This window comes from Tauraco erythrolophus, chromosome 25 (genome assembly GCF_009769465.1).
Source record: "Tauraco erythrolophus isolate bTauEry1 chromosome 25, bTauEry1.pri, whole genome shotgun sequence".
Lineage (NCBI taxonomy): Eukaryota > Metazoa > Chordata > Aves > Musophagiformes > Musophagidae > Tauraco > Tauraco erythrolophus.
The window spans coordinates 5,744,337-5,762,171 of record NC_141489.1 but is presented as its reverse complement, the minus strand read 5'-3'; the positions used below and the strand labels follow the sequence as shown (position 1 = coordinate 5,762,171).

Sequence of the window (17,835 nt, the reverse complement as noted above, 5' to 3'; positions counted from 1 at the left end):
TTCACACCAGTGAAGGAAGAGCACAGCTCTTGGAAAGGAGAGGACAGCTTGCACATCTGTGCAAAGGTGCCAGCAAGCATCTGAACAACACGGGCAGATATTCCTCCGGTGCATGTTTGGAGACCCATGTGCATGACTCAGCAAGGCTCCTCAGGGGCTCTTCAGATAATTAAACTGGCATGAGGTAAGAGGGATGGTCCTTCCATGTAAAATGTAGGAATAAAAGGTAAGAATAGTCAGTTCTCAATGTAAAAAAAAATTGCCATTGAGATAATCTGCCCCGGCTTCCTCCCAGACTGTTGTCCCCTTCACTGCCTGGGTGTTCTCAGCACTTGCTTCTCTTTCCAAAATACACTGGGAGTCCTCGGGACAGAAGTATGTCACAGGAACTTACGATGGTGCAACTTATAAAACCAACACGGCACTATAATAATGCCTGCATCCCATCAACTCATGCGTCACAGAACGGTGACTCATACTTGCCCAACTTACAGGATGCCAAAAATGAGGCACGAAAAGATCTACAGCAGCATCCTGGGGATAAACCATCTCCCTATCCAAGGTCAAACTCCCAGCTCTAGACCGTGAGCACCAAACGGAAGCGCTAAAGCAAAGCCCTTCCTGTAACTGTGACCAAACCCACCCTTGTGCAGCCAGCCCTCGTTAGGACGGCACAAGCCAAAGCTGCTGCCTGCCTGCAGCCGACTGCAGCGGACGGCGAGGACGGCCTCGCTCCGTGTATCTGCAATGCAGCAGAATGACTACATCCTTCTGCAGCAGCCGAGGATCGTGATGTTTCTCTGTCCTCTAGTCTTACACTTTCCAAAGCGGTTTACAGCATCTGCTCACAACCAGACATATGCTGCTTTCTCCACGAGCCCAGATCTCCAGAAATAAGCGTCTCTCTCGGGAAGAGAGAGCACAGGTGGAATCCGGGCCAGCCTGCTGAGCAGGCAAGCCTCGGGACGGTGCCTCCTGCATGCTTCCAGAAATGGGATGGAAGAGGGTTCTCAGAGGGAAAACACAGCCAGCTGCTGCAGGGCTGGGTCCCTCCAGGACATCCGTATTTCAGGAAATTAACATTTTTATAATGCATGAGGTACAATGCTCAGTTCAGGTATTTCTGTAAGTCAATTACTCGGAAAAAAAATCTACCTGAGGAAAAGTGTCATTTGAAAAGACCAGGATGCTACCCTGTCCAAGCAGATACTTTTTCCTGCTTCTGTCTCTAAAAGTTGTGTTTGTTTAGGTTTGTTTTTTTTAAGGGGGTGGGGTGGTTTGGTTTGGTTTTGGCATTTTATACTCCAGTTGGGCTTGTTCAGTTAATCACCAAAGGGTCAGGAAGCTCTCCCGGGCAGCAGAATTATAGCACAAAAAGAGGCAAGTCTTAAAACACATCGCTCCCTTGTTCCCTGCAGTTCAGAGCCGCTTCCTTCTCCACGGCAGAACTCATCTGGGCCAGGTATTTCATGCTGAGGCCCCAGCTGTATCGTTCAGTGTCTTTTTTTAAGATTTTTTTTCCCATTTTTCAAACCCAAGCTTTTCCATCTTCTGCTGCATGCGACACACTCTGCTGAAATTCCTTACTTCTGCCTACAATCGACACACCGAAACCTTTCCCAGAGCCACCACACAGCTGCAGCAAAGCAAGGAAACGTTATTTGAATCGGCTTCTTTTAATACAAAGCCCTTCTGTGTGGGCAGAGCTGAAAAATTAACGTGTTTTCTACCTTTCTCTCAAAAGGAAAACCCAGAGTCGGCTTCTCTCAGTCAGCTCAGAACTGTAATTAAAGAATCCAAATTGTCGTGCCCACACTCTGGCCGCCTTCCCCTTCTGCTCTTGTGCACGAAAACCCCTAGAACAAGAGTTTCTACTGACGCTGCTCAGCACTCCAGTATGATGTGAAAGAGAGAAAATGCCTCCAGTAACACAATTAAATGATAAAAATCTACTTGAAATAGTTCAAATATTTTAACTATGTAACAGGAACAGCAGCAAAAATAAAACAAAACAAAAAGATCAAAAAAAGCCTGAAGTCCTTCATTAAAACAGTGATCATAATTAGTTAAGCAGATCCAGTTTCCAAGCAAGAAACGCTTCAGAGAAAAATTTACTCTTTTTTTTTAGTATCTCCAGTTGCAAGGAAGAGACACATTTAAAGTTTTGGTCTCTAAAGACGTGGAAGTTTTGTTAATTAACCTACTGTATTCCCCTTCCCAAATCTGAAATTCCATTCTACGTCCATCCAAATTTTGAAAACAATTCCTTTTTGGTTAAAAGCTGAAAGAAGCAACAGTGCACACTTACTGCCCAGACTGGAAGTCCTTCTCATTCACCACAGCACAGTTGGTTAATGACAGTTCATCCGTGGGACATCTCGCTGCTTGCATAGGCTATGAGAAAGAAGGAGAGGGGAAAAAAATGTCAAATAAAACTATTTTTCCTTTACTAAGCCATGCCAGAAAACTTCTGTAAATCCATAAAACACAAACAGGTCTCCTGAGTACTAACATACTCCGAGAGCATGGCCCACTGGCATTGACGAGCTCCTCTTTCTCTCCATGGTTTCTCCAAACTTCTGTTTGACCAGCAGAAAGATCAAGTCAAAGGAGCAATCCTATTCCAAGAGCACACGTTCAATTTTTTTCTCCTCCACTCCTACTCATGAATCGGCAGCTAAAATAACCAAACACCACCACCCCCAGCCCAGACCACCCCATCTCCGTCACGAGGCAGCACGCAGAACATCGGGGCAGCGCGGCAGAGGAACCTTGGCCTCATCCTACGTCCCTAACCCCATTTGCTTCCGCAGAATTATTCCACAAAACAACGTTTGAAAGGTTAAAATGGGGCTCGAAAGGTCTCTAGAAGTGGAGAAAAGGAAGGAAAAGGCAAGATGCCTCTATCATTAGCTACAGACTGGAAAAATTCGATTTGCAGGAAAGCTAAACCTGCCGCCCCAGGGTGTTACCTGTGGAATCACGGCACAACTGTTTTCACAGAGCAACAGAAACTGTTTGTCAGTGCCACCCTATGGCTAAAAGCCACTGGGATGGATTTTCTCTTAAGACACCACTAAATCCCAGCAAGGAGAGAAGGAAACACACCGATCCTAATGCACACATCTAGGTAATTTCCCAGGAGTTAACGTCCTGCTCAACCTTTCCTCCCTGACCCCCCTGGGTCATTTGAGAAAAGAATCAGAGAAAATTCAGCTCCATGTGGACTGAAGCAAAGCTGCCCTACAGCTCAAATCAACTTTTTATGTTGTAATGTAATTCTTCTAGGGTACTTGCTATTTAGAAAAGGATTAATTCATTATTTTTACTGAGCAATGTTCAATTGCCCTTGACTTACGGGACAATTCCATTTTCAGCCTCGGAACAGATTTATCTACCTGAATCTGAAGCGTAATAAGAGACTCAAGGAAATTTTCTTGTAATAAAAATATGAACATCAGTGGATTTCTGAAACAGGCAACCTGCCTGTTAAAGGCTCCTCATCCTATCTTTGGGCACTCCCCACAAAAAAGCACTCACCATTTTATCATTTCGCCTTCCATTTGCGAGGGGACTATTTTGTGAAGGGCATGCCCTGCTAAAACGCATTAGGTAGGATATTTTTGGAGAAAAGCAAATGCAGAGCCCTGGATTAAACCTTTTACAGCACGAGTCCTCAAGTGCATTTTTAATCCCGACGGACAAACTGCTTCCCACACGCCAACAGCAAGCGCCTGGCGCAGCCACCGTTCTCCTGCGTTATTCCCGGCTGCGTTCGGGACCGGCCAAGCTCCGCGTTAGGGAAACGCGGAAATACGCAGGGACGTATCCCAAATCCAGCACCAGGCGCTCCCTTTGCAAGCTCCACAGGATGATCGACGCACGGCAGAACATCCCAGGGTACCTGACACGTGAAACGGCGTGGCTGCTCCTGCGGCAGCACCAGCACCGGCGGTGCTGCTCATCCCATGGCCCCGCTCGCCCTCCTGCCGGGGCGCTGGGCAGAAGCCCGTTTGTCCCTTGGCAATGGCCAACATTTCAGACTGCATCTGCGACACACGCTGTGCTCTCAGCTCTCCAGTACATGCCCTCCTCAAGCTCCAGGATTTGATAGAATCATGGAATGGTTTGGGTTGGAAAGAACCTCAAAGTTCATCCAGTTCCAACCCCCCTGCCATGGGCAGGGACATCTTCCACTACACCAGGTTGCTCAAAGCCTCATCCAGCCTGGCCTTGAACACTGCCAGGGATGGGGCAGCCACAGCTTCTCTGGGCAACCTGCTCCAGTGCCTCGGCATCCTCAGAGGGAAGAATTTCTTTCTTAGATCCCATCGAAATCTCCCCTCTGTCAGTTTAAAGCCATCGCCCCGTGTCCTGTCACTGCACACCTGTGTCCAAAGCCCCTCGCCAGCTTTCCTGTAGGGCCCCTTTAGGCACTGGAAGGTGCTGGAAAGTCTCCACGGAGCCTTCTTTTCTCCAGGCTGAACAGCCCCAACTCTCCAAGCCTGTCTCCAGAGCAGAGGTGCTCCAGCCCTCACATCATCTTGGTGGCCTCCTCTGGACCCGCTCCAACAGCTCCATGTCCTTCTGCTGCTGGGACCCCAGAGCTGCACGCAGCACTGCAGGGGGGAGTATTTTGCAGAACTTCGATGCATTATCAATACACAGGAGTGTTTCTAACATAGCACAGCTCGTGCACGAAAAGGGCGTCACTCAATGGACGCAGGCTTCCATGAGCGTACAAGGGACAATTTGAGGAAATCTGGTCCTGTAAGAGATGATGATTAAACTGGAAAGCACCCAGACAAGAAGGAGGAACAAACCATTCCAGTGAAATGCAGTGGCTTCCTCCTAGCTCCCCTCTCCTCACCCCACTGCGTGTATCCCCAGCACTACTGCTCACGGGGATTCTTGTTGGGCTGCTGAGCACCTGAGCTGCCGCTGCAAGGACGCAGGCTCCGGCTGCTCCCGGGTAAGCTCTTCTGGCAGAAACGCAGCAGTGCAGAGCTGTAACGTGAGCTCCTGGAGCCCAGAGGGCTGTCCCACACCAGTGGGGGTACTGCCAAGGAACACTTCAAGTTCTTGCATTTTAGGTTCCAGCTTCCCCGGACACCAGCACAAGGAGTCCCGGAACTCCTCTTCCCTCTCTGCCATCCAACACTCATCACCTGCGCTCAGATCACACATCAGGGAACAGAGGAAGTGAAATCCTTAAAAGTATTTCTAAGAAATCTTTGAGTATATTCACACCAGCTAATTTTAAGCTAACTAGTAGGTTCCTGCCAGCAAGCAGGCAAGGCAGGATAAAGATCAGCTCTAACGAGCCACTAGAGCAGCTCTCGCAGCGGGCAGGGAATGCCACCCGCTGCGGTGGCACTGCTGTCCGTGCTGGTTGGAAGGTCACCCACACACATCTTCACAGGCTGCAGTTACACCCGTGTCCACAACACAGATATGTCAGGCTTAAAGTAGCAAAAGAAGCCTTCCCTGCCTCCAGTGATTGTTGTGGTTTATGCAAGGAGGAGACTTCAAGGACAGTGAAGTTCTAGGGAGGTGACTCCACCTCTGAGACAGTGCCTTCGGTCTAGAGCACTCTGAGGCAGAGGCATCCATCATCCACCCACGCTCACGCAGCATCCGCAACTAAATCCACGTCTACGCAGAGGTCTACTCCATATCCCTCCTGTTTACCAAGAGAAAAACGAGACCCCATGATGCACCGATAAATCTCATGCAGAAAGACCAATGTGAAGGACCTCACCTTTGGCTGCATGACAAAGCAGTAACTCTGCCTCTACGCCTCTGCTGCTGAGCTGACGCTAACCACGACAATGCAGCACCAGCAGGCTCAATGATGCTGACCTGGTTTACTTCTACAAAGTAAAAGTTGCCCCAAAGAACAAACAGCTTCATAACAGAAACAATCACCATAACAGCTGATCTTTCAGAGATTTTTTTTTTTTCCCAAAGTTCCACGGATTCTAGTTTTCCTCCACAAAAATAAGAAACTGACTTGTTCTTAGAATCATCTGGTTGGAAGAGACCCTCAAGATCATCGAGTCCAACCGTTCCCCCTGCGCTGTCAGGGTCCCTAAACCATGTTGCTCAACACCAAATCCACACGGTTTTTAAACACCTCCAGGGATGGGGACTCCACCAACTCCCTGGGCAGCCTGTTCCAGTACTTCACAACCCTCTCGGGAAAGAAATTTTTCCTGATATCCAACCTAAATTTCCCCTGGCGTAACTTGAGGCCATTCCCTGTTCTTGCATTGTAGGAGAGCTCAGCCCAGAGCAATGTTAAGTCATTAGGACATTTTCAGACACACATAAAACAGACCTTTTCCCCTTCTGAATTCCAAAACAAGCATCCGAAGCAAAAGCAAAGCACTGCCAGTTTAAAACATGACTGGGGAAAAGACTGACTAATAAAATCTCTGGACTATTACACATAGTACACTGTACTACATCGCTGCGTGGGCGAGCACAGAGTACAAAACCACGGTTAATATTTGCGAATCGTTAAGGCTAATGACAGAGGAAGCTAAGGAAAAACACGGTTCCCACTACTCAGACCCCCCAGGAGACATGCTGGGGTACATCACAGAAGTGCACAATTACCTGTCAGATGTTACTGAACAGAAGAGCTAAAACATTAAATGCTAAGGCAGAGATGCTCTTCATTTGAAACAGCTTAACTCCTTTAATTTCCTAATCCCACCCAAGAGATTACGGAACAGCTCCTAAAGCTGCGGCAGGTTTTGTTCTGTGCACTGTTTCTGCAGGGTTTGCACAAGCCAAACGTTGTTAGTGCTGTATGTTTAAAGCTTTCTGTTGTGTGAAACATCTAGGCACAGATCCATAGGCACACGTGTATGTGCACATGGACATAAACACAATCCCTGTCATGCAGGTGTTGGCAGACAAGCAGCAGGAAACACGACGGCTCTGGGTGCCAGAAACAGACGTTTCCTCTGTCGAGCCCACTGCCAGCTGTGCAGAAATGGGGATCCCCACTCCAAACTCCGCTGTAACAGCTGTTAGGCACAAAAGTACCTTTAAACCCGGAGCTTCATCACCTACAGGAGAGGACGGCAAAGAAGCTGTGCAGGAATTATCCTCGGGAAGAACATTCAGTCCATCTTTGCTAGGGACCGAGCAGACGTGTGCTGGCTGTGCGGCAGCCTGGCCGGCTGAGAGGTGGCCAAAGTCGAACACTCAGTCACCGCTAAAAGTCTGCAAATAAAATCAAGTCTGAACGCTGAAAGGAAGAATTATGATATTAAAGGAGCTCTGAAGACAAATGAGGAACTGAGATGATGACATGTAGAGCCTACATTAGCCAGGACTACGCTCCTGATGGAAAGCAGACACGCACAAAGCACTGCCCGCTAACAGCCTGGATCTCCAGATCCAACCCGAGACGAACATTCCATCCGCACGCCGACGGCACACGCCAGCACTGGCATGCAGGATGACGAGCTGTGGCAGAGCTGGGTCACCAACAGCCTGGGAGAAGGAGACAAACCAAGCTCTCCCAGCAGAGGAGAGCCTGAGGAGGATGATGACTACTTCCTCTCTACATACACACACGCACACCAGGGAGCTGAATAATGGGGAGGAAAAACAGCTCTGCACTAAAGGAGAGAGAAATTGGTATAAAACAATAAAATATTATCACAGCTACTGACTAGCAGCTAAGAATGGGTTCCCAACCAGGAGAGGAGGTCAGCGCTGTAACAGCCTAGAGTGGGAAACAGCAAAGACAAAAAAATTCCTTCAAAGAAGGAATTCAGTGACATTTATGAACGGAGTGATGCCTGCATCAGGGGCCAGACTCAGCAACAGGAGATGGGCTAAATGCTGTGTTTCTAAAATTAAAATACATAAATGAATAAGGAAGTTACTAGTTTGCATAAGATTTTTCTGGACATCTCAAAAAAATACCTGAATAAAGCTTCCAGAGTTCTGCAGCTACAAGAAGAGATCAAACACCTCCAGAGCAGTTTTGGGAACACTACACTTGGCAAGCCAGGTTTCCTCTCCAGATCCACAGGCGCTCAGAGCCCTGCTGTGCCCAGCAGGTGAAGCACGCTGTGCCTCGGGACAAGCAGCCCCGAAGGGCTGCTCAGGACCAGCCTTTCCATCTGCTCCATTCCACCTCTAGTCTACTTTGCTGGAAGCTTTTGTTCTCATCGAGAAGTAGCTGCATTCTTTCTTGATAACAAGCTCATAAATACCAATTTTCTTCTCCTATTAAAAGGGGAACACATTAGGAAAGCTAAAATCTCAGAATAAATATTCAAATTTCTGCCAAAGCAGGGGACTTTGAGTAAGCCAACACCAAGCCCGCCTCAATACAGGGTTCAGACAAGAACGACAGATGAGATGCAACCCTCCTTCCCACGTCCCCCAACGTGACACTCCCACTGGTATGAATCACAGAATTACACAATGGTTTGGGTGGGAAGGGACCTCAGAGATCATCCAGTTCCAACCCCCCTGCCATGGGCAGGGACACCTTCCACTACACCAGGTTGCTCAAAGCTTCATCCAACCTGGCCTGGAACACTTCCAGGGATGAGGCAGCCACAACTTCTCTGGGCAACCTGGTCCAGTGCCTCAGCACCCTCAGAGGGAAGAATTTCTGCCTTAGATCCCATCGAAATCTCCCGTTTCTGTTTAAAACCATCGCCCCGTGTCCTGTCACTACATGCTCTTATAAAAATATAGAAATTACTTCCGCCCTAGCACATGAAAGCCACTTTATCAGGGTGGAAGTGCCTGTCATCAATTAGAGGATATCAGTTTTTAGGGTGGTGACTGCTGCTTACCCTTTGTTTGCAAAGTTTACAGCCAAATGAATCCAGTTCTGCAATGGGAGCTTTGCAACTCCAAAGCTATTTTACCCAGTGCAGTTAAGATGACGTACGCAGCTTCGGGAATTTGGCTGGACTATTTCCATGAGTTTGCAATTTGCAGTTCCAAGACTGAAGAGTTTGCCTGATCTAAAAGAGCAGAAGGAACAAGTGCACTTGAAGGAACAAGAGAACTTCTACAAGCTGCTAGTATCGTATAGCATCCATAACCTCCTTAAACAGGCTGCTCCGCCCGAAGATGTCATCCCCCTCACCAGTTCTTTACAAGATGATCAGCAAAGTGACTTCAGAAAATATCTGTACCTGGGCTGCTGTGCCATACAGCCAGGGAGCTGTTTCCTGACAGTTTAGCATGAACATCAACTCCACCTTCCAATTAAGCAGTAACGACCCAGAATATGAGCATTTGTAATTAACACCTGTATTTTTGGAGTGGATGTTGCCTCACATTGCTTCCGCGAGCCAAGACGATCAACAATTTAATTACAGGGAATTGCTACTTGTTGTGTTTCACCTAAACCTCTTTTAAAAATACTCAAAGGAATGAGACATCACACAACCACGTCTCAGATGTTAGGCGAGGATGCAAGCCTCGGGATTTTGACACACAAGCTGTGAGGACACATCATGGATGCAAATTTCTTCCCATTTATTTAGAAAAGTTACTCAACGGCAGTAGGGACAGGTTAAAAATACCCCCTTAAACTTGGAATTTGCCATGTGAAAGCCTGGGATGCTGCTGCTATCCCTGCGTATCTGCAACTCACCCCCCCGCTGACGGGCTGCGTCCGGCACAAAACCCCTCCAGGACACCCAGTAATGTACCACACACGATCCAGTTACAAGCAGTTTGTGTTTAAGACACAATACCTTGCAAGCAGTTCTGTGTTTTCTACAGAAAAAGCATGTAACTTGACACAACTCCAGGGCATAAATTACTCCAGATTTTTTGATGGAAGGTCACTGCTGTATTGCATCCCAGGAGAGTAGAGAAACACTTTAAATCTTTCCACGCTGCAAACAGTTGGCCTTCCTGACCTGAGTACCTGACATATGTGCGCAGGAAAGAGCATCCCAGTGCAGGAGCAGGGCAAGAGAGCGCCCGAACAACGATATATTCCGCCTTTTTTTAAGGAGCAGCAGTGCTATCCGCTGGAACGGACGCAGAGTAACAGGACACTGTGTTGAAAGCTCTTCTGTTAACTGTAGCTGCTGTGCTCCTTGCTGGAATTTTTCTGGTCACAGATCTTCTCCAACATAACTCATCAATTCCTGGAGGTCAAAAATACTTCTGAAGATGGTCAGTATGGAAGTTTAGTCACAAAACTCTGGTCTCTGCCAGAGAACTTCTGGGATTTGAGACAGCCCTCTGACAGGTACGTGAATGACTGCATCATGTAGAAACCGCACGCTGAACCCCGTCCTTCCAAAAAATACTGCAGTTACTAGGATCATGGAATGGTTTGGGTTGGAAGGGACCTTCAAGACCATCCAGTTCCAACCCCTCTGCCATGGGCAGGGACACTTTCCACTACACCAGGTTGCTCAAAGCCTCATCCAGCCTGGCTTTGAACACTGCCAGGGATGGGGCAGCCACAGCTTCTCTGGGCAACCTGCTCCAGTGCCTCAGCACCCTCAGAGGGAAGAATTTCTTCCTTAGATCCCATCAAAATCTCCCATCTTCCAGTTTAAAGCCATTGCCCCGTGTCCTGTCACTACACGCCCTTGTCCAAAGCCCCTCTCCAGCTTCCTTGTAGCCCCTTTAGGTACTGGAAGGTGCTGGAAGGTCTCTCTGGAGCCTTCTTTTCTCCAGGCTGAACAGCCCCAACTCTCTCAGCCTGTCTCCAGAGCAGAGGTGCTCCAGCCCTCGCATCATCTCCATGGCCTCCTCTGGCCCCGCTCCAACAGCTCCATGTCCTTCTCGTGCTGGGGACCCCAGAGCTGAACGCAGCACTGCAGGGGGGTCTCAGGAGAGCAGAGCAGAGGGGCAGAATCCCCTCCCTTGGCCTGCTGCCCATGCTGCTTTGGATACAGCCCAGGACACGGGTGGCTTTCTGGGCTGCTGGCGCATGTTGAGCTTCTTATCCACCAGCACTCCCAAGTCCTTCTCCTCAGGGCTGCTCTCGATCCATTCTCTGCCCAGCCTGTACTTGTGCTTGGGATTGCCCCGACCCATGTGCAGGACCTTGCACTTAGTCTTGCTGAACCTCACGAGGTTCACACAGCCCCACCTCTGCAGCCAGGTCACTGCCACCTGTCACACTGCTCAGGGCTCAGCCAGCACGCACTGCACCAGGTCTTCCTAAAGCTTGTCCTCTCACACTCCAGCATACTTGGACAATATTCACCAACTCCTGGATCAAAAAGAGATCCTATATTTTAGTTTTCAGGGAGTTTTGTACATTTTCATGTAAAGAAAGAAATCAGTGATAATTTTATTCCACTGAAAACAATGACCTGCCTGGTGGGTAATTTAGCAAAACGTAAATACCACGTTTTTCTAAGGACTGGTTTTCTGTGAACACAAGCAGGTCTGATTTTATGAAGGAACTTCCTCCAAAATCATAACTAGGGCAACTTCTAAACCACAGGTCTCCTGAATGACCTCTGTTCTCTAAGGTACAGGACACAGAACAGAGGACAGGTGCTATGGGGAAAAAAATGGGTGATTTCACCAGACAGGTACACAGTTGCAGAAGCGATCTCAGAAACTGAGATTCAGATTTCGTTTTCTTCCAGTTCCCTAAAATATCGCTAAAAACCTATTTCTTCATATTACATATTAGGAAACCCTAAAAAAAGATAAGTGATGATAGAAGGATCAGTGCCACATTGCAAGAAAGAACTAAGGTGATTCACGAATGTTTCTTTAGCCACCTGGTGACGCCGGCATCTCTGAAGGCTGATTCCATGTGTTGGCAGAAATCAGATTCTACAGCTTAAACCCATAAACATAAAATCCAACTCTCATTATACCAAAGTTTCTACCAAGCCATCCAACCGAAAATTGCCCTGGGATTGACTGCAAGGAGCACCAGAGAGCACACATTAGTCCAGCAACGCCTGCAGCCCCGCGAAACGCCGCGGGACACAGCCTGTCCTTCACCGCCCTTCCCACCACTGCCCCACTCTCCATCTGGCAGCTGATTCCCACAGATGTCGGCAACGCATCTGCTGCTGGAGTCACAGGCTCACGGAGGAGTCACGGCACGGTCCTGGGTCCTGCAAGGTAACCGACAGCTCCTGCTGCCTGGGGGAAACTGAAATCACTTTGAACCCAGTACAGACGTGCATCTCGCCCGAAAAGCAAACGGGCGAGTGTCGTCTCACTGGGCTAATGGCCCCACCACTCCAAATGAGTCCCAGATAGCCACTGAAGCAAAATTCAGGTGTTATTCCATTCATACCGTACAAAACATCCATTATTCTAATCACCATGAACCGTTATACAAGTTGCAGCTATTATAAAACATTAATATTCCTTAAAGAAAAACTTCTGATTCCCTCTGGTGGAGGATGATCACCAACACCCACCCTACCACGGAACACCCAGCACACATCATTTCCTCTTTGAAGGAAGCCAGGCCTCCTGCCAGCTTGCACGAGTAAAGCTGCAGCCACATGGTCCTGCTCCATTTCCCACACCATTTCTCTAAGCAGCTCTCCAAGCTGGTACCCTACCAGCAGAAACACAGCTCGTTCCGGATCACCCGCTTGACACCAGCCGGAACAAGGCAGAGGAATCATCCGGCCTTTCCACATCCCTTGGAGAACTAATTGCTAACGAGGTTCGAATCAATTCGCTACAGACAGCACCAGTTAACTTCCAGAGGTCCAGTCGTGGCACGAGGGATCCGTAACCAACTCCGGACACAGCTTTACGCCGTTCCCTCTTCCGTAGCAGAGGCTGGCTGGCGGCTTGGCAGGGCTCGGCGCTCTGCTTGCCTGCCCAATGATCACCGCGCAGAGAGACACGGCATAAATCAGAACAGAAACAGCCATTATTTCTAATCATCACAAACTATTTTCCTGTAAACTTCAATCACCACTAATCACCGCGATCCTTGCGACCGAGGAAACCCAGCGCAATTAAGGGAGCAGCGTAATGTACCTGGAACAGCACCAGGCAATTAATAAGATTCGTGTAAATCATTTAAAACGTTACTACAAGTTTGAAGATTTTTGTCTCTCTTCTACATCAGGAAAGTCATTCATTTATCTCTGCAGAAGTACACATACACAAACCGAATCGCCGGAGTTTAGCAGAATCACAGAATCATGGAATCACAGAATGGTTTGGGTTGGGAGGGACCTCCAAGATCATCCAGTTCCAACCCCCCTGCCATGGGCAGGGACACCTTCCACTACACCAGGTTGCCCAAAGCCTCATCCAACCTGGCCTGGAACACTTCCAGGGATGGGGCAGCCACAGCTTCTCTGGGCAACCTGCTCCAGTGCCTCAGCACCCTCAGAGGGAAGAATTTCTTTCTTAGATCCCATTGAAATCTCCCCTCTGTCAGTTTAAATCCATTGCCCCTTGTCCTGTCACTACACACCCTTGTAAAAAGCCCCTCTCCAGCTTTCCTGTAGGCCCCCTTTAAGTACTGAAAGGCTTAAAAAGCCTTCCTTACTGGAAGTAATAAAAGAGGCAAAGCTCTAAATTGCACTGCAGGCCATTTTTTCAGGCCAGAAGTAGTCACTGAAGCTTTCTCTCCCCATTCTCCCTTTGAAAAATGCTGACAACAGAAGAGCATCAGCCTTCCAGTATCAGACTCACCTGCTGTACCTAGAGGCATCACACACCTCCATCCTCCCACCTCCTACTCCTTATTTACACTGACAAAGATCACGATAGCTCCAATGTCACATCCGAGACGTGTGCTGTCGCTTGCCCACCCTGACCTCCGCATCCTTCCTGGAGCTGCTGTTATCCCACATACAAGCTGGAGGGAGCAGGCAGCTTGTTTGGTAGCTTACACTAACAGCATTCAGCACCCTGCAGGGGTGGATCAAGCTCAGAAAACAATATTAAACACTTTAAGAACTCTCTTCACAGCATTAAATGATCTGATAATTCTGCAGGAATTGCATTTGTAGATAAATCATGAAAACACTGAAGAGTAAGAAGCTTCCTGGTAAACCAAAGAAACCATCACCCACTCCGATTGCCAGATTACGAGGCAATTAAGCTCCAATCCTTCCCTTCAATTTGCAGAAATCCCCCCCTTTCCTCCACAAGACAGCCACATAAAGGCACATTTTTTCAGGTGGTTAGTAGCACAAAAGCTCACAGCAGCAGGAAAAAGTTGGGGCCGACACCTCTCCTTCCTCCCTACGTCCCCATCACCACCTCTGGCACTCAGATCATTCCCTAAGCCTTTGCAGTACACTTTCCAGGGCAACTGGAAACCAACTCGTCCAAACACACGGATAGTTTTCTCTGTCGCCTTCACGTGTGAAAAGGCTCAGGGGAGCAAGTGAGCAGAGGGCAAGACCGCTGCAGTCAGAGTGGTTTAGGCTACGAGGAGTCTCAGAACGACGTTCGTTATGGCTAAAACGACCTTACCACACGGCTCTCACTTCTGGCAAAGAAAGAAAAAAAAAATGCTGAAAAAAAGCTAGTCAAAATACACAGATTTTTCCTGGGTCAGCTAGTAGGATCAGTGCAGCAAAGGGTGAGATGAAAAAAAAGGTGCAAAGAAGAAAGTAAGACCACATATATGGAGCAGGGAAAGAGGGAAAAACCTTAATAAGAGAGAGATCACAAAACATGATTTTTCTCTCAATTAATCAGCAGCATTTTAGAGGTGGCACTCGAGTAGATCTGCTCACCTGTGATGCACAGCTTAGCACTGGGCCAATTTCTCACCACTGCTCTAACCTCCACGGCTCTGCACCACATCACTGCACCATCTGTCGTTGCATCCACCAGACAAACCACAATACAAAAAAAAATGATGAGAAGAACCGACTCCCCAAGATCCCAACCACTGAACTGTTTGGCCAAGACAGAAGATCAGACATTAATGAAAACTACGACTGTCGCACGCAGATAACCAGCAAAGCAGGACTGAGCTCAAAGCAAAGGGAAAATCTCAACTGCACCCTGCAGCACTCGGACATGGACACCTGGGAACGGCGGGGATACACAAGGCACTGCAAAACGTGACGCGACAAGGCTGTTTCTTCACATTTTAAGGCCTTTTTGGCCACTTGCTGATGTTATCTAAGCAGTCACTGAGGAGAGATATTTTATTTTTTAAGTAAATATAGGATGAAAATCACTGCACAAGCCGTAAGGTGTGTTTTAACACAACACAACGGGGAACCGCACCACAGCATGATGCTTGGCCGATGCCCGCAGGGCAGAAGATTCTCTGGGGCCTCCCAGAACCCTACAACCCCCCCATATCCTGCAGCACCGAGGGGTCATCAGGGCCTCCCAGCACCTTGTGGGGACTCTCAAATCCTGCCCCACGCCTCACGGGAACGGGGGTCACCCCAGCCTCACGGAGCCCCCCAGGGAATCCCACAATCCTGCCCCACATCCCAGAGCACCAAGGGGTCACCCACCCTCACAGCATCCTTGGAGGACCCTGCCCCAGCACCCACAGGGAGAGGGGTCCCCACAGCACCCCAAAATCCTGCCCTGCATCCCACGGGGCCACTGCAACCTTTAGGGAACCCTAAATCCCGCCTCCGCCCCCAGGGCGAGGGGTCACCCCGGCCTCAGCGCGCCCCTGAGGGAACCCCCCAGCCCCGTCCCACGGGCCGCATCACCGAGGGGCCATCTCGGCCCCACAGCCCCCCGGGGGGACCCTCCAGCCCTCCCCCGCTGGGAGGGGGCCACCACCGCCCCACAGGGTGCCCCGCACCACCCCGGGGCTGAGCCGCCCCCCCGGCGGCGGGGCTGCGGGGAGTCGCCGAGCCCCCCGGTGCGCAGCGAAGGAGCAGAGGGGGCAGAGGGGTGTGGGGGGCCGGGCCCGGGCCCGGCCCCGCTCCCCCCCGCCACTTACCCGCCCCGCCATCTTGCCGCGCGCCCAGCCCGCAGCGCCGCCCGTCCGCCGCGCCGCAGCCACGGCCCCGCCCACCGCCGCCAGGGGGCGGGGCAGCGCAGGCGCCGCGGCGGGATTGGGCGGGTCCCTGAGGGGCGGGGGGCGGTGACACCTCCCGCTGAGCGGCCGGCGGCCTCGGATTGGCCGTTCCGCCCGCAGCTCACAGGCCGCCTCCCGGTACCGCCAGCCCATTGGCCTAGCGGCGGGAGGGGGCGGGCGTTCTGTAGCACGTCAGCTGGGAGCGCTGCTGTGATTGGCCGGCTGGGCGGTGGGTGAGGAGCCGCGGCTCGCCTCGCGGCGGGCGGGCGGCTCGGCGCTCCGGTAACGGGCTCGGCGGGGGGCCGGGGCCGGCCTGGGCGGGGCGCGGGGGGAGCGGGCGGCGGCCGCGGCTGAGCCCGCGGTGCGAGGGCGCAGTGCGGGCGGGGCTGGGGCCGGCGGGGCCCGGGGACCCCGCGCCCCTCCGGGCCCCTGAGCGGCGCTGCGAGCGGTGAGGGGGGCCCGGCATGGACCCGTCCGGCTGCCGCAGAGGCGGCTGCTGGGAGCGGTGAGCGGGGCGCTGCGGCCGCTGGCTGGCCCCGCGTTCCGAACGGGCCGTGTGCCCGTTCCGCGGCAGCCGGCATGGCCGACGGTGCGTTTTGATCCGCCGTGCGGGATCCCGGCGCCGCTGCGGCGGCCGTCCGGCGCGTGTCAGGCCCGGAGCCGCCCCCTCTCGTCGCAGGGCCCGGGGCCGCCGGGCCTTCGCCCGCAGCGGGCTCTGCCGCTCGCTGCAGCTCCTGCTTCCTGCGGAGCCGGCGTAGCGCGGCCCCGTCCGAGCGCTTCACGGAATCTTTGCGGCCGGACCTTCCCGTGTCGGAACCGGCGGGTTGGAAGAGCCCCTCGGGATCACCGAGTCCAACCGTTCCCCTGCGCTGTCGGAGTCCCTCAACCATGTTGCTCGACACCAACTCCACACGGTGTTTAAACACCTCCAGGGATGGGGACTCCACCACCTCCCTGGGCAGCCTGTTCCAATACTTCACAACCCTCTCTGTAAAGAAATTTTTCCTGATATCCAACCTAAATTTCCCCTGGTGCAACTTGAAGCCATTCCCTCTCGTCCTGTCATTCCTAACGTGGGAGAAGAGACCGACCCCCATCTCCCTACAACTCCCTTTCAGGTGATTGTAGAGAGCGAGAAGGTCCCCCCTGAGCCTCCTCTTCTCCAGACTGACCAGTCCCAGCTCCCTCAGCCGCTCCTCATAGGACAAGTTCTCCAAACCCTTCACTAGTTTCATTGCCCTTCTCTGAACCTGCTCCAGCACCTCAACGTCCTTCCTGAAGCCAGGGGCCCAAAACTGGACACATATGGATTTAGGGGGGGGGATCTGGATGAAACAGTGCTTCACTCAAGAGCAACAGATCAAACTGGACCAACTGGCTCACGCTGAGAGATGAAAACAGCTGCTCACAGAGCTGCATTCCCCTGTGTAATGCTCCGTGGAAGAATGAAATTCCAGTTACAGCCTGAAGTTCCTGACTTTGCTCTGAGGGAGGAAGGCGGCCAACACTTGGGCTCCAAAGCAAGGTTCAGTGCTGTCTCCAAAGCCGACCTCAGCAGCCCGGAAATCAATTCCGGGAGCAAGCTTTGATGTGTTAGCAGCCTGCACAGGGCTGTGACAACATAATAAAGTATTAATAGTGATTTTAACTGCTGGTTTTCTGCCTTGAACAGGTACCATGTCAGCTGTAACCCAGGGGGGAATGCCAAGCTCATGGAAAACTGGGGGGCACCTCAACGCAGTGGCCAGAGTGGTCAATACCTCAGGCCACAGATGTACCTCAGTGCAGAGCACAAATGCAGGTCTTGTTGGATGGAGAAATCGTGCCGATAGCTGAATCTGTTGTGGGCAGATCAAAACGGT

The 17,835-nt window shown here is 51.0% G+C and overlaps 1 protein-coding gene across 4 annotated transcripts in view; it reads right to left on the bottom strand.

Moving 5' to 3' along the window:
- NSF (N-ethylmaleimide sensitive factor, vesicle fusing ATPase) overlaps positions 1-15,912 on the bottom strand; it is an 85,579-nt gene extending 69,667 nt beyond the window's left edge. For 3 of the 4 annotated variants that reach the window (XM_086626370.1, XM_086626369.1, XM_086626372.1), the window contains exons 1-2: positions 15,896-15,912; positions 2,309-2,394 (exon numbers count right to left, since the gene is read on the bottom strand). In XM_086626370.1, coding sequence (XP_086482496.1) covers positions 2,309-2,394; positions 15,896-15,907 — 98 coding nt within the window. In that variant the 5' untranslated portion in view covers positions 15,908-15,912. Of the gene's footprint in view, positions 1-2,308; positions 2,395-14,711; positions 14,781-15,895 lie in introns of those variants that run through there. The other variant, XM_086626371.1, reaches the window with a different exon arrangement.
- Between the last annotated feature and the right edge of the window lie 1,923 nt (positions 15,913-17,835).